The following is a 22,280-nucleotide window of genomic DNA, read 5'->3' on the forward strand; positions in this document are numbered from 1 at the left end:
TCAGCCCGGCCTGGGCGGGGGGCGGCCGGCGGGGGGCACCGGGGCCCCTCAGCGCGGGGCCGCTGCTCCGCATGCCGCGGGGTGTATTCCCACAGAGCGCACCTTCGTTATTATTATTATTTTATTATTATTTCGGAGCTCTCTGTCAAATACCGGAATACCTGTAGGGGTTAGGCTTGGTGGAAATTTTTATTTAATTTGGGTTTTTTGTGGTTTGTTCTCTTGGAGTTGCAGGGAGAGGTTGTGAATTGAAAAAAAAAAAAAAGAATAAACCATGTGGTTGTGGATGGTTGTGGTTGTGGATGTGGGTTGTCAGCGGGGTTTGTTATTACCATGACATTTACCGAAACTTTCCAAAACACGAGTAATGACATTCATGTGTCCGCTGTGAGGGTAGTTTGTTAATTGGCATAGGACAGTAGGTTTGTTTTTTTTTACTTCAGGTGGTTGCTTTGACTAAGAAAAATATAAAGAAACAAAACTTTGGAGTATCTACCTTATGCACAATGTAACTTGAAGTTATGTGGTATCTTGTATTGTTACTGCTTGAATAAATAAATATTGTCAATAGATTTTTCTGTTGTGCTTTGTATTTTGGACTCACTTAAATGTGTAGTGGTCGTTTCAAGTCAGTGTGTTTTCTAAAACTTACTTTGCATTATGGAGATTGTTTTAAGTTAACGTTGCTCAGGGAGCATCATTGCAAGATGTTCATCAGTAAACAAAATTAATTTTCTTACAAGTTAGCATCTGATGCCTGCATGAGGTGAGGTGTCAGAGGAGAGATGGAGATGCTGAGCAAAAATTTAGGAGCTCCTTACTATACATCCTTTTTTCATTGTACGTCCTTTGTGAGAACAACCTGAGCAATGACAATACTATTTTTCAAATAATTTTGAGCAAAAGGATTAACAGCTCTCGTGGAGTAAACTTGTGATGGAATAGTTATAAGTGGGATATGTTACATGTCTTGCTTATAAGACACCAAAAATGTGGCTGCGAATGAAGGAAATGAGACATCTAATGTTGTTTTAAGCTAATTTAACTGGTTGTATAACTCTGCAAAAACTAGCTAGACTAGTTGTAGGTTGTAAGTATTTTGAGGTGCTTTTAATGTCCATTGAAGGAGACAGAATTTCTTTTAAGATACTTTTCATTATGTGCAATTAATGCAAAGTGATTTAAGAAATGATGCTGTGTTTTTTGCAGTTGGAGTGGGAACCCAAATGTGTTAACTTCTGGCCTGCTGTAGGTGCACAAGTGGCATCAGTAATGCACAACAGACCTGCATTTTTAACAACAAATCATATTTTTTCTTCAATTCTAATAGCAAGCATCTCTGTGTTTAAAGCATCCTTGATTGCCACAAATTTTCTTTCATGGAAAGTCCATGCAAGTGTCCAACACAGGGGTAGGCAGGAGGTGTTTGGTGGCCGTGTGTGTGTTACAGTTTAGGTGTTGCAGGTCCCCAGGAGCTGCAGCACCATGTGCAGCCTCTGCTTGTAGAGCAGTTGTGTTTTGGGAGGTGAGGGTGGCAGCCTGGCAGTGCCCTGTTCCTCTTCCAGCTGTGTGAGTTGAAACTCCTGATTATATTCCCATTTGATGCAGCGCCCAATGGGCGGTTTGTTAAGAACTTGGCAAAGCTGCTTTTTTTTTTTCCTAGTACATTGCAGCTTTCTCTGGTTATTTCTCTGAGCCCCTCTTTATGGTAAGAAGGAAACATCTTCTCAACTCTCCCTTTTTTTTGGCATCCTTTGGAAAGCAATAAACAGCTACTCTGTGATTTCCTGTTAATTGTAATACAAAGACTGAAAAAGAAACTGCAGTAACACCCCCATAACATATATCGAGGTTTGTGATTCATTTCAGTTATAAAGATGACATTTTGTGCTCTGCAACAGAGGGAAGCTGCATAAGGCTGGGGAGGATCATTTGAGGTGCCTAAATAGGTGGTTTCTTCTTTGGTTCTTGCTATATTGTGTGAGGTGTTGCTTTAAAAGGATTTTTTCCTGTATCCTTTCCCTCTCTCCTCAAACAGAGCATTTCACTGGTGATTTTTGCCAAGAGCAGGTTTTGCTCAGTGTCCAGGGTCAGCCAGCACATCCATTCCTGGGCTGTGGGAGTGAGGGACGTGCTACTGGTTCTGTGCAGCTGGCTGGAAATCTTGGATGTATTCCTAAATTGGTTCTTTATTGCTACTTTTGATATATCTTAGATTATAACTACATCTCTCAAGAGATTGCATCAAGTAATAGCAAATGCTACAAACTAAGATTAGTTATTAAGAAATTCTTTACTATAGGATTGGCGAGGCCCTATGGAGGTTGTGGCTGCCCCATCTCTGCAAGTGTTCAAGGCCAGGTTGGATGGGGCTTGAAGCAACCTGGTTAATTGAAAGGTGACCCTGCCGTGGCAGGGGGTGGGACGAGATGGTCTGTGACTCTGTGAAACTTACCTTTTGGAAATAGTCCATTTTTCTGTCTCAGCAAAACATGTTTTTGCACTAAAATCGGCACGTTGTGGCCTTGCTTGTGAACCACTTGTGTGTCACCCCCGGCAGGCTGGACAGACGCTGCTCAGCTATGGAGAATGAACCCAGCACAACGACGTGTTCTGCACCCACCGCGACCGTCACCACCAGCGCCACCTCCCGCCCGCCGCTGCCGCAGATCTCCGTCTACAGCGGCTCCGACAGACATGCTGTGCAGGTACTGGGCCTGGGGCTGCCTCCTGTCCTGCGCACAGCTCTGGGCACTTCACAGGGCTGACTTGTCATTCCTTATTGCTGCCGTCCTTCTCCATAGCTGGCTTGCTGGTTTGCAGGAGATGTTTACTGGATCACTTAGGGATAGTTCAGGGTAGGCGTGTCTCCCAGATAAGGGAAGGGGAAATGCTGTGATAGAAAGTTTGGTTTGTTCACCATTTGCTGAGGGTGCAAATTACATAAACCTTTGCAAAATAAAGGTTTTTGTTTGACCAACTTTGATCCAAGATATCTGTGTGGGTAAGTCCTGCTTGGGATCCAGCCCCCTCTTGCTGTTCTTTAAATCAGGTCTCCTTGAACTCTGTGCAGTCCATTCTGTTGTGTTTGATAACTGGGTTTCTCACACACTAGTCTGATCTCTCAGAAAGCAGAACATGATGTAGGATGTGTTGACAAGCAGCTGAGAGGCTGGGAGGATGTGTTGGGGATGATGCTGTATTGTCAGGCTGTCCTTGAGAATGTGAATATGTTGATGTTGACAATACTCTGTGACTTGGTCAAGGACAGTGAGGGAGCAAGTTCAGTATGACATAATTGGTGTGAAAAAATTATTGGCTTTATTTCCTTGTAAGGATAAAGTTAAATATCATGTCAGCATGGTGAGTGCTTTGTAATTGTAATTAATTACCTACTGATTCATCACAGGTTATTCAGCAGGCCTTGCATCGTCCTCCTAGCTCAGCTGCTCAGTACCTCCAGCAGATGTATGCAGCCCAGCAGCAGCACCTAATGCTGCAGACTGCTGCTCTGCAGCAGCAGCACTTAAGCAGTACCCAATTTCAGAGTCTGGCAACTGTTCCACAGGTGAGAGTGAAGATTGCTGAAAAAGAATTGGGAATTGTCTAGAGCAGGGCTACAGTCATTGTCAAATGTTATAACAGCTTAAGTGCCTGAGCTTAATGCCTCATGATAATTCACTGTTATATTTTAATGATGTTATTATTTTAAATTGTATCATCCTCCAAACTGTTTGGAGGATTTTGTCCAGTGGTATAGATGCTCCAGTAGGCAACCATTCCATGCTTTATTGCATACATTATAATGCATCATGTAAATCATCAAGCAGTAATAAAATAAATATTAAAAATAGACTACTTCAATCTTCATCCAATGATTTTCTCTAAAAGTTGTTGGGGGAAGCAATGAATGACATTATATCTTAGTGAAATAAAAAATAATGAACATCTGGCATCTTAGTGTGTTTTGCCTCACATCTGGCTGCATTATATGTAATGGCAAAATTAAATTTTAACTCTGAGTGTGAAAATGTAGGAGGCAAATGACATTACATATCTGAAACACAGCTTTTTACATCAGTGATCACTGGAGGAGACCCATTTTGAATTAAATCAGATTTCCTTTGACCTCAGTTTGCCTTGGATTGAGAGTATGATCTTGCAGAGTGAGGTGGTTGTTAATGATTTTGCACAGGGAAATGCTAAATGGAGTTATGGACCTCAGGGATGTGGCTGTTTGGTGTCAGAGTTGGACTGACTCATTTTTGCTCCTGGCTTTTTCTTCTATACCTTTTTCATTCGATTGTGGTAATATGTTGATTTGTCTTTTTTTGTTGTGATGGATTTCTATGTGGATATACAGTTACTGAGACAGAGCAAAGAAAATCAGGTCGGGAAAGGCTGAGAAGTTTTGGTTCTGTTCATACAGAAACCTAAATCACTGTCCCTGTTACTCATCTGAAGGGCTGGAACAGCATCCTGTGACAGACACTTCATGTGCATACATAAGTTACCATTCCAGAATATGAGGCTGTTCTGTACAGCATTTATATATTTTAGAAGATTCTAATCACAATAAAATTATGATGTGAGTTTTAATAATGATAGTTTTTTATTATATTGCATTTTAAGTTCTGAGCACCATAGATTGTGAGGTGATCACTTCGCTCCATCATTAGCAGTTTGGCAGACTTTACCTCTGATCATTTTTCTTCAGGTCTTGATCTGAAAGAATTATATGCCTGAAATTTGGTAGGACTTCAAGGAACTTAGCACCTTGCAGGTAGCATTCCACAGTGCAGAGTGCACTCTATTCCCACTGAGTAAAGCATCACTGTTAACTCAGAGAAAGGTAAAGTTAGAGAGGGCTGTTTCTGATGGTTTGTGCAATAAAATGAACATCACTTAAACACTTTCTGATTTCACTATTTGACACATATTCTTGCTATTTAGGCAAGCCTGTCAGGTGGGAGGCAATGTACTTCCCCCACTGGGAGTGTCACTCAGCAGTCAAGCGTGTCGCAGACCTCGGTACGTAACTGCACCAAGCCCTCCCTCCGTTCCCAACCCTGCTTGGTTGTTCTATGGCTACAGGGAAAAGCAGAAAATATGAATAGCATTTCAGTTTGTATTGTTAAAGTTAATACTACAGACACAGGGAGCAGGGTGATGACTGTAGTCAGTGCTGGGTGCTGTATGTGATTGTTGGCAGCCAGTGTTGGCTTCCCAAGTGCCAGACCCCTCTTGATGCTCTGAGGGGCAGCTGCTCACTCCACAAGCACCAGTGGCTGTTCAAACTCCTGCAGAAATCACACCCTGAGCTCTCATCTCTTACATGATTCCTTACTGGATTTTCTACATTAGTTTCTTTATTGAGGGCACTACTGTAGGTGAAAATCATAACTATATATCAGGGATTCAATAGCACTAAATCTAAAGAATCCAAGTCAATGCTCATATATATTTATGATACTGATTAAATGTTTATAGTATTCATTCTTTTATTGATTATCATCTTTTATCATTCATCTTTTTTGCAGTTTCACTTCCCATATTCTAGGCATGTGCTCAGGTTTCAGTTGTGAGCAGCTCTGTGTTCAGGTCATGCTGTATTTCTTTAAGTTCCATTGTCAGACATGCACAGTATCTTCTATACAGTTTTGCAGCTGTCTGAAGTAGGATTTGTTAGTCCTGCAGACATCCTGCTTATTAATCACACCCTCAAGCTGTTCATGACTCCAGTGCATAGCTTCAGTGATTTAACTGTGTATTTTTTTAAGCTCTCATAGCTTGGCTTGGCTTACAGTTGTTAAAAGTAAAACCATTTATTCATTAAACTTTGGAGGTAAATTCTATTAAGATGTCTGATGTTAAACTAACAAAATAATTGGGCTGGGGTTTTTCAAGGAAATCTTTTAAGTAAGTGATGAAAAAGAGCTGGGCACTTAACTCTGTTAGACTGGTTAGAGAAAAAAAGAAAAAGCAAAGACACAAAAGCTTCTTTTTTAAGAAGATGCTAAGGAGTGGTTCTTGAGCATTTAATATGAAATTGGAAAAGGTTTTAGTCTTCAGTCATTTTTTAGTGTGCATATGTGAAATGAGGATTGAAAGTCCAAAAGTGGTGGCACAAAGAAGTGCCCTGATCAGGTTGCATAATAGAAGATACCAGTCCAAACAGTTAATATATACATTTAAAGATCTTAAATATTAAAGTTCAGGTGTTTTTCTTAAAATATTGAAATATCATTCTGCATATTCAGTAAATGTGTATTTCTATGAGACATATTTTTCAGACTTCCTATCATTGTTTATACTCATAACTGCTTATAATTAGTTACTGCAAAGTGGTTGTTTGCAGTTTAAGAATAAAAACATACAATCTTGCCAGAATCCAATTTTGTGATGATTAGCTCAATATATTTTTGTTATCTTCACAGTTCAGAGACTCCAACTGCCCCTGCCATTTTTATCAAGGGCTTTCTGGCTTTAGCCCATAGGATGATGGAATTTCCATGACAGCAGCAATATTTTTGTTTCCTTAGATTAACCTCTCCACCTCTCCTACACCTGCACAGATAATCAGCCGCTCCCAGACCTCCAACACCACCAGCAGCAGCATCACCCAACAGACGATGTTGCTGGGCAGCACCTCTCCCACCCTGAGTGCCAGCCAGGCTCAGATGTACCTACGAGCTCAGATGGTAAGTTTTGATTACAGTCCTTGCAAAGTTTGCCTTTGCTCTGTCCCTATTGGAAGATCTAAGCTCTCTTTCTTAAATATGGGAGATATTGGGCTGCTCTTTTGTCTTTTTTTTCCCCCACGAATTTGTAGTATTGAAGGGAAAGTCCTCTTATGTGCTTGTATGAAAGTTCATAGATGTGTTTATCTACCTCAAAGATGATTCTCAATATGAACAAATATATTATTATATTTGGTTTACATTATTCTCCTTTGTTTTCTTTGTTTCTATTCTCTATTATTTTCTTGGTTTACTAAAATTACCATGATAAATAGTTCTTTAAATAAATGAATCTAAAAGTAAAAAAGTAAATCTTAGAAGCTGTACATGAGTATGTGGAAGTATGTATCTCTTTAAGATCCTGCATTTCTTTCACAGATTTTTAAAATTTCAGTCTGTTACCATATATTTTTGTCTTGCTTAACAGCTTATTTTTACTCCTGCAACCACTGTGGCTGCTGTCCAGTCTGACATTCCTGTTGTCTCCTCATCCTCCTCATCTTCCTGTCAGTCTGCAGCTACTCAGGTGAGCTTGTCTAAACTGATTAAAGGTCTGCCCCATCAAGTGGGACAAAACTGAAAAGTAAGGAAATTTCGTGCTTTAATTTTTCTTGCTTTGCTTTCACCCCAGACCAGAGGGCAGATGAGCTGCTGGGGTGGCTCTGTCAAACTCCAGCTGGGTGACCTTCTCTGTGAAGGTGTGCTGAAGGATTTGTCCTCACTGGGGCAGGATGGCAGTAAATGCCTCCTGAATGCCAGTGAGGAAGAAAGCACGATTGTCTTGGGTTTGAATGTGCCCTGTGGTGGCACAGAGCAGTGAGAATGAAATGTAAACTGGCTCTTCATTACACAGGTTCTAACTGTTGAGTGCAGTATGTAATCTAAATAGGGAATGGTGATAATAATTAGTCCTCTTTTTCTTGTAAAAGCTTATGTTAATTAGTGCTACAAGGGCAGGCATTACCCTTGAAAATGAAATTTTAGCTCAGCACATAGCATTGGAAATCCAGGATCATTACATGCAGAATCTGGGTGTGGTAACAGCCTTCAGTGAAAATGATCTCTGACTGATGTACATTCCAGAAAGCAAACCTTTTGTTTCATGTTGCATTGGAGGTGTCTTGATGAGAAGGGAGGTTAATATTGGTTGGTTTGGAGGTTAATACAGAAACAAAGGTCTCAGTTTTGTTTAGCACACAGATAGCAAAGAAGACTCTGGTCCCACTGACCACCCAAGGCTCTGCTTTATGGTGGTGTCTGGAAGCTCACTCACAAACCACTGCACTTCTGCAGTGTCTGTAAAAATAAAATTGCCTTTACTTTAGATGCCTTGTGTCACTTACTTTGAAGGCACAATAAAAGAGAAAAATGAAAGTTTTAATTCAAATTAATTAACAATTTCCATTTCTTTTAAAAATTCAATGAGGGAAAAAAGACTTCTGTATTTATCACTGAAGTAATAAAGATCCCTATCCTCTAAATTTTATAGCTTTAAAGATACTTTGATATGCAGATTTTTAGCCTCTTATGATCACATGGGATGAGAAGCATTACAAAATGTAACTCTTCTTTTGCTGTTTTTGCCTGATATTTATCACAGCTATTTATAGAGTTTGGCTCTTTTCATGTTTTGCTCCTTTCCCAGGTTCAGAACTTGACGCTGCGCAGTCAGAAGCTGGGTGTGTTGTCAAGTTCCCAGAATGGGCCACCAAAGAGCAGCAGCCAAACCCAGTCTGTGTGCCCCAGCAAGGCTGGCAGCAGCTCCAAGGGCAGCTCAGACCCCCCAGAAAGCAGCAGGAAAGGAGAGAGCCCTGCTCCAGAGTGCCGCAGCACGCCCGCCACACGCACCTCCAGCATCCACCACCTCATTGCACCAGGTGGGGTCCGTGTGGAGCTGTGGGGAACCATGCTTCTGTCACACTTCAGTGTTCTCTAACATCTTATTGTAGATATTCCACATGAGCAGAGTTCAGATTTTATTAGTAAATTCACTTTGACGTTGCACAGGATTTTGATTAAGCAGAAGCAGTAACATTCTTAAATCACAATCCAAGCACAATATAGCAACTGCAATACCCTGTTGAGTCGCAGCACAAACATGATTCTCATTCTCTCTCATTCATTGTCAGGACATGCCATCCCACCTCTGGGCAGCAAAATGTGGGCTGAAACCACCTCAAGCCTCTTGCTCCCATCTAAATCCATTTTATTAGTGGTTTGTTTCATTTTTCTGTGTTGTCTGTGTCATGAGAATGTTCTTATATCAAGTATTTTTATAAACCCATAGGTAACAATGCTAAAATTTTAGTATTTTGTATCAAGATAAATCAAAATAACCTGTATTTGGTTAGAGAGGCACTACACTGCATGCAGCATATTTGCATCTCAGCTTTCTTATTTTGAACAAGTGATGGTAGTCTAGACAATTGGTCTGAATTCTGTGGAATGTAGCTTGGCTTAATGACAGCTTTTAGAGAAAGAGTGGGACTTGGAGGCAGACATTCTGGAGGTATTGAGCTCTATTGCACTCAGAACTCACATTGGTAAGAAAAAACCCCATAGTTAATAGCGGAACAAATCAAAAAACCTACATAAATGAGTTGTTTCCCAAGTGGATAAAACAAAGAAGAGGTTTGCATGTGGAGGAAAATGTGTGTGTGCTGTAAGAAATGGCTGGTGAGTCACTGGTTTGCTTAAAGGTGATGATTTCTCTGCAAGCTGCACTATTTTTAGGTTTGTACCTCTCAGTTGCTGTGTTCAAGTTCAGGCAAATGCTTTCAGTGGTTTAAATTTATACTAAACTCTTGGAATTTTATTTAGTCTCTTAGCATGGTATTATCTGAGGTTTCACTTAACAGTTATCAGCAAATCCTGTTGTGCTTATCATTTCTCTTCCAGTCTGTTTCAAAGCAAAGGTTAAATCCATTTAAAGTTGTGTGAAATTCTTAAATAAGGCTGGATCAGCAATAATCTTAGACCTAACAGCAAAAAGATAAATTTAGATACTTCTTTATAGAAAGTGTCTTTCTATATGTAAAAAGCATGGTCATATTCATTTGTTCATTGCTGCATTTTGCTTTTGAAATTGATATACTACCCTAATAAATTGTTATTGTGTTCTGTGTGCTGTCAAAGAAGATATTTTTAAACAAATATTGGAAGTATTAAAAATATTTTAAAGTGAGAGTTTTGGAGGTATTTTACAATATTTTCAGAACTTTAAGAAATAGATATTAATTTTAATAAATACTTTTTTCCCTTCCCTCACAGCTTCATATTCTCCATTGCAACCTCACTCTCTAGTAAAACATCAGCCGATCCCACTTCATTCACCACCTCCAAAGATCTCCCATCACCAGCTGATCCTGCAGCAGCAGCAGCAAGTGCAGCCGATTGCACTGCAGACTCCTCCGGGCCAGGAGCCGCCTCCATCCCAGCACTGCCTGCCCCTGCCCAGCCATGCGCCCAGCAGCGCCCCGTCCCACTGCTCCCCCATGCACATCCACCCTCCGCCGCTCACGCTCTCCCCTACCCCGTCCCAGTCAGCTCAGCAGTCAGTGGTGGTGTCCCCTCCGCCGTCGCACTCCCCGAGTCAGTCACCCACCATAATTATTCACCCTCAAGCCCTTATCCAGTCCCAGGCCAGCTCCCTGGTGCCCGCGGCTCTGCAGCCCGAGCCGGCCGCTCCCCCGGCGGCCGCCGCCAACCCCGCGCGGCCCTCGCAGCCGCTCAGCCTCCCGCAGCACCTGCCGCTGCCGCCCTCGCCCGCCGTGCACATCGGGGCCGTGGAGCCGCCCGGCTTGGTGTCCCCGGGCCAGCAGCTCGTGTCCTCCACGCCACACCAGCAGTATCCAGCCCTGCAATCCGCCCCCATCCCTCTGGCGGCTCCGCCTCAGCTCTCGGCATCCTCAACTCAGATTCAACCGCTGCCCCTGCAGTCTGTGCAGTCTTTACAAGTGCAGCCTGAAATTCTGTCCCAGGGCCAGGTTTTGGTTCAAAACACTTTGGTTTCTGAGGAGGAACTTCCTGCTGCAGAGGCTTTGGTCCAGCTGCCGTTTCAAACTCTTCCACCGCCACAGACCGTCGCAGTAAATCTGCAGGTGCAGCCGTCGGTTCCGATTGAAACTCCAGTGGTGAGTGGTAACATTGCATCCTTTATTCTTTCCCTGAGTCAGGCCCGTTGACTTCAAAGAGACCTAAATCAGGTGCTAGACAGGGGACAAGACACCTAATGATTACAGAACTGAGTTTTAAGAAAATCCTAGACATTTTCCTTCTGTTTCATGTTTTGGTTTGGGGTTTTTTTGTTGGCTTTTTTGTAATGGATCATCAGTCAAGAATATTAACCAGGAATCGTGAAAATGTAAATTTAAGATCTAAAATCTTGTTTCTTAATGAAATTACAATGTATTTGAAGTTTTAAAAAGTAAACATATGGCAATGCTTGCATAAAGAATTTTGGTAAATGTGACATGAGGACTGTAAACTTCTACCTCAATACAAATAGATTTTGATTAGGAGAACAATCTATACTAGGTGGGAGGTGCATATCAGGTTATTAAGATGATAGGTTTGTGGATTATTTATTTTGTACTAACATTGAAAATATCCTCTTTATAAAAGAATAGGGGAATTTTGATGCTGTTTTGGCAATTCCCATCACCACTATTTAATTTGGTCCAGTGTTTTTCTCAGATGCCTGCAGTTTGTAATTGAGAGTTTTGCCTTCAATCACTAGATTAAAATGATGTACAGGAAAATAAAATGTTATGCAAGTAAGGCTGGCATTTAAGATGGCATTGCTGAGCTTTAGTGGTAAAATGCTAAATGAGATTAAGATGAGCAAAAGAATCAGCAGCTCTTGTAGGCTTTTTTGAGGCTATCAACAGGTTAAGGAAGGAGGTGTGCTGTTCATTTTCGGTTTATTTTAAGAGGGTAATAATCTCAACTCTGTTATTTCATGCAGAAATTGGACAAAAGAGTAGAAGCCAGGTTTGCTTTTGACAGGGTGGTGTTTTACATTTTAATCTGCTGTCAGGAATTTATGTAAATTTATTTCAATACTTTTGAGGGAAAGACCTTAAAACCTCTTATAACCACTAATGCTTGATAGTCTTGGTGTACTCTTCTGAAATACTCAGCTTGATTACACTGCTGTGTAAGATAGAACAATTTGCAGACTTGTCATTAAACTTGCATTTTGCAGATGTATTTAAATAACATCAAACGTATGTGTAAATAAAAAGAACAGTAAACTGTACACATAAGGTATTGAAACAGGTTCTCTGCTCTGTTTGATTGGAGCTTCTTTATGTATTGCTGTTTGTAACAAAATAATTTTACTGGCATTGTGATGTCTTCAGAGTTCATTGTTTGGTATACATTTTGGGAACTAGTATTTTATTAGAAGACTAACATATTTGACCTGGTAATTGATTTTTAAAACTGTATTTATGCAACTCTTTTAAGGTGTTAAGATAGAATGGAAATCTCTCTAAAGCAATAGTTTGTTGGATGCAGATTTACCAAGTGGAGAATGTGTGTGAAGAGGAGATGCCCGAGGACTCAGATTGTGTCCACATGGCAAGAACACCTACACCACCCACCTTGTCCCCACCAGCCATCACCTTGGGCAATGGAGAGGCTCTCAATTCAGAAGATCCTTTGTCAGGTGAGGACAAATGCCAGGCTAAGATAGCTTTTGGTTTTGTGATTTGTGTGAGTAATTAATGGGCAACTATGTTTGTAGCTAGCAGGTACTGAGTAAAGGAAGATGTTTGCATGAGGAGGGTGTGTTTGTGGAATAGTCTGTTGAGATAAACCATCTTATTTTAAAAGTGGAATCTATGAAGCCTAGGGAAGAGCCTGTATTAGGGGTTATGGGTGCAGAGATGGGTCTTGGGGATTTATCACCTCTTACTTCCTGATTCTGAGCCAATGGTTGGACATAAGTGATAAAACATAACATATTTTGTTGTTTTTTGCAGAACATGGGGGACTGCCTTCAGTGACATCATCTGTCAGTGCCTCAGTAATTAAATCTCCATCTGATCCTTCCCATGCCTCTATTCCACCACCCCCTCTTTTGCTTCCAGCAGCAACGACAAGGAGCAACAGCACCTCCCTGCCCAATAGCATTCCCAGCCTAGAAAACAAACCTCCACAGGCCATTGTTAAACCCCAGATCCTGACCCACGTCATCGAGGGCTTTGTCATTCAGGAGGGGTTGGAGCCATTCCCTGTAAGTCTGAATTTGCTAGGAATTTTTTACTACTAATCTTTGAAATTTATACTCTTTGTAAGAATGATATTATTTGTGGCTGGTTGATATTTAGATCTGGAATTATGTTTCAGATGTTGGTTTTGCCTTCTCTCCACTGATTGGTGACTTGAGTAGTAGTAGGCTATGTCTGGAGTTAACTACAGAGAGTGGGTTTAGGCTACCACTTGGAAAACTTTTTTACATTTGTCTGCCTCCTAGATCCCTCTGTTTAAGTGATGCCTTAATTTGACCCTCAGAGCTGAATCTTAAAATTTTAAACTGCTACAATTTGTTGTTTTAAGCACTGGCAAGCTCTTAACTGGGCTAGGTGTAATTAGTGCAGTGTCTGGTAAGAAGTACTGTTGAAAATTTTAAATCACAAACTGGCAATTTAAAGCCCGTCTTTCTAATTTAATGTGTGTCTCATTTTCCCATTCCTTCGTTTCTGTAGGTATAATGTGTTTCTCCCTTTGTTAAATATAATTGCAAACTCTGCAGAGCAGGAGTGAGTCTTAATTTGTTTGAGAAATGAGCTTTGTTACGATATAATTACACTTCATTGATATGAGGTAGAAACTGATCATCTTCTACTGAGAAAATTGCAAACAAATATTGTTTGTAATAATTCACTCTTGTGAATAATGTTAATTACCCACAGTTGCTTTGCTTTTGTTGCACTAGGTCAGTCGTTCATCTTTGCTGGTAGAACAGCCTGCAGAGAAGAGATTGCTGGTGGAGGGTCAGATCATGAGTGTGGTGTGTGTTGAATCAGACTTGCAGAACACAAAACATGCAGACAACTCCTCAGACACAGAGATAGAAGATATGATTGCAGAAGGTTTGTAGTTTTTGTTTAAATGCTCTTTTCCCCCCTCCAGTTCTGTGTGCTATGAAATGGGAATCAAACAGTGGCCTGGCCCAGAGAAACCAAGTTATTCTGTGGACACACATTTTTGTATAAATTCATCTAAGATTTGAAAGTTCAGAATTTTTTTAGCCACCCTGGGTTTTCTTTCCCACAGCTTGTATCCTTATAGTATCAGAGCTGTTTTTGGTGATCTGCCTAAATTTAGTCTCAATGCAAGTCTTTCTTTCATTCTCTTAAAGATTTCTATTCCTTCTTCCAAATCAAAACTCTTTGCAGCAGTAATTTTGTCCATAATTTGTTTCATTAGATATTAATTCAAATTTCTTTTCAGTATGAGCACTATGCTGAGTCTCAGATTTCAGACAGCTTGTCTGTTTTGTGCAATTATCCAAACACTCATAGTTTTGGGTTTAGTTTTTGTTTAGCTCCTTGCAGCTGATGTTAGGTTTATGTAGAGAATTTGTAACTACTCATTAGATGAGCTGGTAGGTAACATCCAGCATAGAGACACATCCATGTACACATCACGTGAGTAGAGGAGATTTGCTGATAGTAAATCAGGGATGATTGTGTGTGTGGCAGAAATACCTTCTCAGTATTTCTAGCTCTTTGCTGCACTAGTGCTTTTTGTAGAGTAAGAAAAGGGCCATCTCATCAATAAGAGAAAATACTCTGTAACAATAAGCTGTAAATTAGCAGATGCAATAATCCTTTTCTTTGTTGTATGCAGCTTATCTTTTTCATAGATTGAACGTTACATATATACAAGATTCAATGTGTTCTTTGCTTTCACAAGTCCCTTTGGTTGTAGCAGCTGCTTCTTCAAAGAAAGTACTTTAAAAGGTTAATTCATTATGCTGTTACAGAGAGTTTGCATTTATACTGTGGAAGGCCTGATTCTCTTAATGAATTCTTTATGAAGCAATTCATGAGGAATGTTACCCTTCTATTTTAATTGCTTGCGATGTTTGAGGGCAGACCTGCTCATGGGTGGCTTGAAATTCAACAAAAAACTGATTAAGTTCATTGAATAACTTAATTGAGGGTTCATTAAGGTTTGGTTTGCTCAAGATCTTTTCTAGACAGAATGAAATCTATGACTTGCTTAGCTTTGCATAATTGTCTGTTAATCAAAGTACTTAATTGAATGTGTTAAATATTTGAAGATCTTTTGCCTGCTTGAGGGGAGAGATGTGAACATGATTTTGTGTCGTTGAAATTGACTTTATTCCTCATTCCTTCTTTAGAGGCACTGGATGAAATTGAAAATGATCTTCTGAAGTGTGAATTTTGTGGAAAAATGGGATATCCCAATAAGTTTCTGCGGTCAAAAAGATTCTGCTCCACATCCTGTGCCAAAAGGTAACTCTATGCAGTTATTGTTTATAATTATCTGGCTAATGGATTAATCTCTCCTGGTTAAGAGAGCAGGAATTCACAGTCAACATCTGAATGCAAAATCTTCCATTATAACAACTGGAAAGTTGATGTTTAATACCATAAGTTTTAGAAATGGGGAATAATTTCCCATTTCTTTTCACCACTTAGCTCTTCTTTGGCATCAGTGTGTCTGGACATGACCTTTCTCATATGTCTGCTATGTTCCCATTTAGGTAGTGGGAATATATATATATGTTTGATTTGGTATTTCTTGGGACACCACCAGCAAAATAATCTTAAAGAGATTTAGTCCTTTAATCTTAGCCTGGGATTTTTGCTTCTATCCTGCTTTGCCTGGGTATCAGCTAGGTAGAGAAAATGGAAAGAGAAAATACAATGTGATTTTAGCTTTTTAGTGGACATTTCTGAGCAGAACTGTACTATGTGATAAAATACAAAGGTATTTCTAAGAATGGGAAGGACAGACATCTTCCAGGGGTAATCTGGATGTACTTGATCCCACAATGAGATTAAGGTTTTGATGAAATGGCCTTTGAGATACCTTTCTCTTGTATTTCTGTGACAGCTGTTGTTGTAATTAAACAGCATTTCTACAACACTGTGATGTTATGGTAACTTGATTGAATTCAGTCCAAAAAACCACTAGTGCATTATTGAATATATCTTACTTCTTTAGGCACAGCCTTAGTTGTACTAAGAAATTTGGGCTGTTTCCATCAGACAAGACCAGTCGTTGGAATCGGAAGTCAGATAGCCAAAGTCTTGGGCGACGCGGGCGTCGGCCGAGCGGCCCTGAGGGGGCGTCACGAGATCATTTTCTTAGACAGGTCTGTGGAACATTTGCTTAAAACTATGGCACTGCTTTGGGAATTGCAAATAAAGCCTAATACTGGAGTTGCTGCGTTTTCCAGCTTCCAATTACTTATCCATCTGCAGAAGAAGATCTGGCTCCTCATGAAGACGCTGTTCCGACGGCCATGACCACGCGCCTGCGGAGGCAGAGTGAGAGGGAGCGGGAGCTGCGGGAGCTGAGGATGAGGAAAGCGCCAGAGAGCATCGACCTCTTACCTGTGGTGCAGACTGACCCCTCAGTGTGGACTGTCGATGAAGTCTGGGCCTTTATACATTCTCTGCCTGGTATGGAAGGGGCAATAACTTGTTCTCTTGTTTTAACAATGAAGTTCCTTGCTTTATAGCAGCGCTGTGATGAGGAGGTGGTGTGGTAACAACAGCAGTGTTAGCTGGTGATAGAGACTGGAATGTGATTTGTTTCCTCTTGCTTGTTCCTTCAGCACAAATCCCATGTTGATAGAACTAGTCCCACTTCTGCTGTTGCATCCCAGCTGATGGAGATTAGAGCTGTTCCTTCCTTCAGTCTGACTTCTCTCAAGAGGTCAGTAGAGAGATCAGACACGCTCCCTCTCTGTTACGCTGCTTTCTTCTCTTCCTTTCTCACTTCCTCCTTCTCTTTCTTCCTTCCTTGCTGCTTATTCAGTAGAAAAAGCAAGAGCAGTGTTCCTTCCCTTGATACAACTGAAAAGTTTGAAACACCTGACATGATACAAGTCATTAAAAAAGAATAAGCAAGTTTCTGCTATAAAGTTAAAATTTGTTTTGCAGCTTTGCTCAGAGGTCTTTTGCCTAGAAACTCAGCATACTGCTAGTCTCAGTTTGTTCTCAGAAAAAAAGAATATGGTTTTTTGCTTGTTCACAAACCTTTCCTTTAGATCAATATTCACCGTTACCTTTATGTCATCTTCAGGTTATTTGACATTTATCATTTCCTAACTCTCATAACCTTTAAAGCTTCACTCCCACCTTTTCCCAAGGATGCCATTTTATCTGATCAGACACTGTAATCCCTACAGATAACAAGGCAGATCTCCACAGTAGCAGTCATACCAGAACTTTTGTTGCTTACCCATTAAAACCCAGGCCATGTTTGTTTCTAGTTTTCTACTTTTTCTGGAATGCTATCCCATTTTTTGTGTATCCCATTAGACTATTAACCTGAAAGGAATATATCTTCACTGCTAAGTCATACACATGCATTATGACAGACAGTCTTTGTAGTAGGTCAGGCAAAGAATTGTGTAAGAGATGTTTAAAATTGGCAAAAGTCATCCTTGAAGTACCTTTCTTCTGATAGTTTATTGCAATCCAGTAACAATTCAGCTTCTGGGAGCCTGCAGTGATGGCTGTAGAAACAAGCAAAGCTCCTTAGGTTTGGGATATGGTCATTCCTGTTTCTGTACTTGAGCTGTGTTATGGAGTGTAGCTCTGTCACTGCTGTTTTCAGTTACTGTTTTTATGGATTCAAGACTCTGGTTAATTCAATAATTAATCCTAGGCTCTCAATAAATGGCAGTTCCTGTGCTAGAATAACTGAAGTGCTACATAAACACAATTCACTTTCAAGTATGAAACCAAAAATTTTATTCTTAAAATGTGTGTTCTGTTTTGAAACAATTACTTTTACAATATTTCAGCAGCTGCTGGATCTGGTTTCATTTTTTGGATTCTATAAACAAGGTGATCTTTGATTTTAAGCAAACTTATATTTATTTGTATGTAATAAAAGTTTATTGTAATTACTCATTCCTCTCCATATGAAGGCCTAGTTTCTCAAATACTTTTTTTAAAAAGAAGTTGTATAGATATTTAAAGTTATATTCACAACCTGCCAGAATTTTTGTTGCTATGTTGCTGCATTTGGGTTTTTGGGTAATTTTGGGGTTTATTCTTTTCAGTATATTCTCAAGTCGCTCTCTTGAAAAAATATTTTATCATATACTTCCAAGATTGATTAATGCAGGAAATAATACAGATGATTTCCATTATGGCATTTCATATTCTATATCTACTTGGTGCAGTCTGTGCAGACCATCTGCCATGCTGTAGGAGATGGTGATTTGTCACTTTTCCATAAACATTAGCAACATCTGTTTTCATTTACAGCTTTCTGCACAGTCTGTAGCTGAAATGAACTTGTGTCCTTGTCAGGCTTTTCTGAGTTCCTCTGGAGCCTTTTGGAGAAGTCAATGTCCAGGACACTTTTTTGCCCTGTTAGCTGCTTCTTCTGGGGGAGGAGACAGAACAACTTAAGCTGACAGAATTGTTCTCCTTTCTGTCTTCAGCTGCAAGATAAATGACCTTTCACAAGCTCTCCACCCTTTTCTTTTGGCCAAGTTATTGCACAACAAGCAATTGCAAAAGTGCTCGAGAATATACCCAGATGTGCTTGGATGTGGGAACTGCAATACCTTCAAATTCCATGCTCTGCTTTTCCAAAAATGACTTTGATACAAAATACTTGAGAAGTTGCACAGAAATTGCTTAAAGGAAAAAAGCTGGCAACAACAAACATCCAGTTTCCTATTCCAGTAGGACCAGTTTTTTTCCTGAATGTTTTGTTCCTAAATTTCTCCTGATCTCTCAGACTCTTTGTAAATGGTGTGGTCTGACAGTCACAATTGTTCAGGTCTCAAATCAGACATGCCATGATACTTTCCCAGAAATACTCAATACTTGACTTACAGATCTTTTATCTGTTGTCAGCACTTCAATGAGAAAACCTTTATGATGATGCCAGAGCTGATGTTACATGAGGTCTGTTTAACAGATCATTAAGGAAAAAATGTGCTTTATTCTTTGTGAAAAGCTAACTTTTTCCAGCCTTGAATGTTACAACCTTCACACAGTAATGATCCAAATGAATTAATTTTTGGATGTTGATATGTCCTTCCACATTTCCTTTCTGTTTGCTTTGTACACATTTGTAAATCCATCAGGAAATTAGGCTATCTATTCTTTATGGAATTTAAATCTGAACACACAAGAGAATATTAAATTAGTTGCTGTCATCTAGGTACAAAAGTTAATCACAGTAATTTCATATCTCTATAATAGTGTATTTTTAAAAGGGATAATGTAAAAATGCTGAAAAATAAGCTTCTTGAGGAATAATTGACATCAGGAATGGAAAGTGGAGCACAAATTCAAGTGTGTCTGAAAGGCTCTGAGACAGATGGAGAGACTGCTGAGTTGAGAACACAAATGTATTAAAAAACCCCATTAAAAACATGGCTGGGGGAAAGAAGCTTGAAATAAACAACTGACAATGGGTGCTCTCATGGACACTAGAAAACATTTATCCATCTAACAGAGCTGCCATAGAGCCAGGCATAACTGAGCCTGCTCAGCACATATCCAGAACATCTTTGGAGGAACCTTTATTTCCACGGTGTTCCTCAGTGGAAAGAGGCCCTCAGTTACTTGGGACAGTCCAACCTATGTAGAATCTTTTTTTTGTTGTTGTGATCTTCAGTAACCTGAAACTGGTATTTCATGTTGAGAAAAGAAGTTTAACTTGGGAAAAAAGATCCAACCAGTTTCAAGTTGCACTTGTGAAGTGAGTTACTGCTGTGTGTAGAATATTCACTCTGATAACTGATGATAAATATCTTCATGAGATGGTTGTGCCAAACCCCATACATCAAAACTTTGTTTCCTTAGCTCTGTGGTGTAACACACAGATGGAATTAACTCCTTTTGGAAATTGTAGCTATTTGGATGTTCTCACTGCAAAGAGCAGTATAATATAGTTCTCATTTATAGAATTAGATAACAGTATCTTTTTATTGCTGGAAAGAACCCACTTGAATTATGTTCCTGATTGCTATTTCAGTGCTGTTTTCCCAATCTCTTCCAATGATGAGAGGTTGTTCCTCTTAATCAAATGAAAATTCTGTCTTTGCTGGGACTTGAAATTCCCAATGAGTAGTTCTCCAGTAAATACAGTGTAATTAGAGGCTGTAGTAAAAATTATTTTCATGTTATATCAGAATTCCCATCATAATACTGAACTCATGCATGTAATTTAGGTTCAACAAGCTAAAGGGATGAGCACTGGAAAATGTGTTGCTGAAAAGCTCTGGTGTGGACATTGGATCTAAGAATGGGCATTTCTAAACCAGTAATCATATTTTTTATTGCCTTTAGGTTGTCAAGATATTGCAGATGAATTTAGAGCACAAGAAATTGATGGACAAGCTCTCCTTTTGTTGAAGGAGGATCACCTAATGAGTGCAATGAATATTAAGCTTGGACCTGCATTGAAAATCTGTGCACGTATCAATTCCTTGAAAGAATCCTAGGAGGTGAACAGGAAGGTTTAAACAAGAGTTTCTCAGTGACAGAACCAACAGTAATATGCCAACATCTTCACTGTGGCATGAGTGTTACTGTGATGTTTTGTTAAGTAGGTGGGACTCTCCCCACATAAAGACTTTAAAATGTTCCTTTGATTATACCAGGAGTCCTCTGTAGTTTTCAACAACTAATAAGTTTATGGTAAAGCCTGATTAATGCTTTGAGTTGAACTTTTTCATGGAAAAACATGAAGTGAAATATGCTGTGGTAGGTTAGATATTCCCCAACATGTACTTCATTTTATGAGTTATGATTAACACCCCAGTCCCCACCCCAATCTAGACACCATTTAAATCGTGTTGCTGTATTCTGAAAGATTTTTCCCACATACAGCAGTGTTTGGACTGAACTAACAGAAGTGTCCACAGGCCCTGTGGAAGCACTAGTACCAGTAAAATGCTATGCATTTAGTTGTGCTCTCTGAGTTTGTTTTAGTCTTGAGCAAATTGTTTGTAAGGGGTAGGTTGGCAGCTGGTTTTCCTCATGTAGGCTTACCCTCATCTCTGCCACTATAGTATTTTCTTGAAGTCTGTAAAATACTATAAACCATGTAGATATCTCATCAAAATCCTCATGATCAGGCTACTGACACTCCTGCCAGAGGTAACTGAAGCACATGTTACTTTACTCTTTGAATGCTGCTATGCACTAAGGGGGCATTAAGTGTTAGATTTGTAGTTTCACATGCTGCTAGTTAAGCTAGACCAGCAGTTCTCAAATGGGGGTTCAGAGTGGACCTTGAGGAAGAGTATGAGGTCTTGGGGTTCAGGTTCCCAAATGCCTGGGTGTGAGGGGCTGAAAACTGCAGCCAGGACCAGCTCATGTTGAGACAAGTTGCTTTAGAGAGTGGGGGTAGAGAAGGGACAGCATAACTCAGATGTTCTTTTTCTTGATACCTCTTCTAACATCTTTCCCTGTAGTGCATTCCCATTGCCTCACTGGAAGCTTCCAAGCACCTTTTCCTTGTCCAGTGGCCACTGTGAGCTGTGCTTGCAGTGCTCTGAGGAAGGAGCAGTGAGGCCCCCTCAGAGCTTGTGCAGGAGCAGCTGCTGCTGCCATGAGGGAGCCTGGAGCTGCAGCTCAGCAGGAGGAATGCCAGTGTTGGCAACTCTGGGAGAATGTCCTGGTTTAGTGCAAATTTGGGAGGACCAGGACAGAGAAATATCCTGCTTTGTCCCTCTGGCAGGAGATTTTGCCTTGGATGCTGCAGACCCAGGGGGTGGGATTTTAGTGTCCCCCTCCATCTTCCCTCTCTCCCACTCTGTGGAACAAATACATTTCCCCAGTTACTGATGCTCGTGGAAGCTGCCTGGGCTCTGAGGCAGCAGCACCTTCTTGGCCTTTGCCTCCCCCCAGCCTGTGCACAGATGTTCATGGATGTATTTTGTCCTTCTGTTCCCTCCCTTCTGCAGCTCCACTCCCCTTATGTACAGACCTGGATCCTTAAGCTCTTGTTTAGGGAAAGAAGGGTACGTGTGCTGATAGTCATTGTGTATATTTGAATTAAATATGTGTATGTGTCTGCAAATAATGTATTTTTTTGTATTTTATGCAAATTAATGCATAATATATGATTGTGTAGGGAGGTATTCAGGGGGCTGTAGAGTATTCCTGAAGAGAAGAGGAACTGACCTAAAGTTTGAGAACTGCTGCCCTAGATCAAAAGGAGTCAATGCACATACACTGGCTAAAAGGCAGGTTTGTGACAGACAGATTAATATGTATATTATTTAACTGATGACCTTAAAGAGTAAATTTGAAATACAGAAAAATCTGTGCTTCATTTTCCTTTAATTAG

The 22,280-nt window shown here is 40.2% G+C and overlaps 1 protein-coding gene across 1 annotated transcript; it reads left to right on the plus strand.

Annotated features, from left to right (window-relative positions):
- The first annotated feature begins 2,579 nt into the window (after positions 1–2,579).
- PHC3 (polyhomeotic homolog 3) lies at positions 2,580–21,199 on the plus strand. Its single transcript, XM_058812223.1, has 14 exons — positions 2,580–2,708; positions 3,410–3,568; positions 4,954–5,031; positions 6,543–6,701; positions 7,168–7,266; positions 8,386–8,617; positions 10,011–10,873; positions 12,261–12,411; positions 12,728–12,981; positions 13,684–13,840; positions 15,118–15,232; positions 15,948–16,098; positions 16,183–16,408; positions 20,273–21,199. Exons 1-14 carry the CDS (start codon positions 2,583–2,585, stop codon positions 20,425–20,427), a joined length of 2,925 nt encoding a protein of 974 aa, XP_058668206.1. The 5' UTR covers positions 2,580–2,582; the 3' UTR covers positions 20,428–21,199.
- Positions 21,200–22,280: the final 1,081 nt, after the last annotated feature.

The sequence above is a fragment of the Ammospiza caudacuta genome, chromosome 11 (genome assembly GCF_027887145.1).
Source record: "Ammospiza caudacuta isolate bAmmCau1 chromosome 11, bAmmCau1.pri, whole genome shotgun sequence".
Classification (NCBI taxonomy): Eukaryota; Metazoa; Chordata; class Aves; order Passeriformes; family Passerellidae; genus Ammospiza; species Ammospiza caudacuta.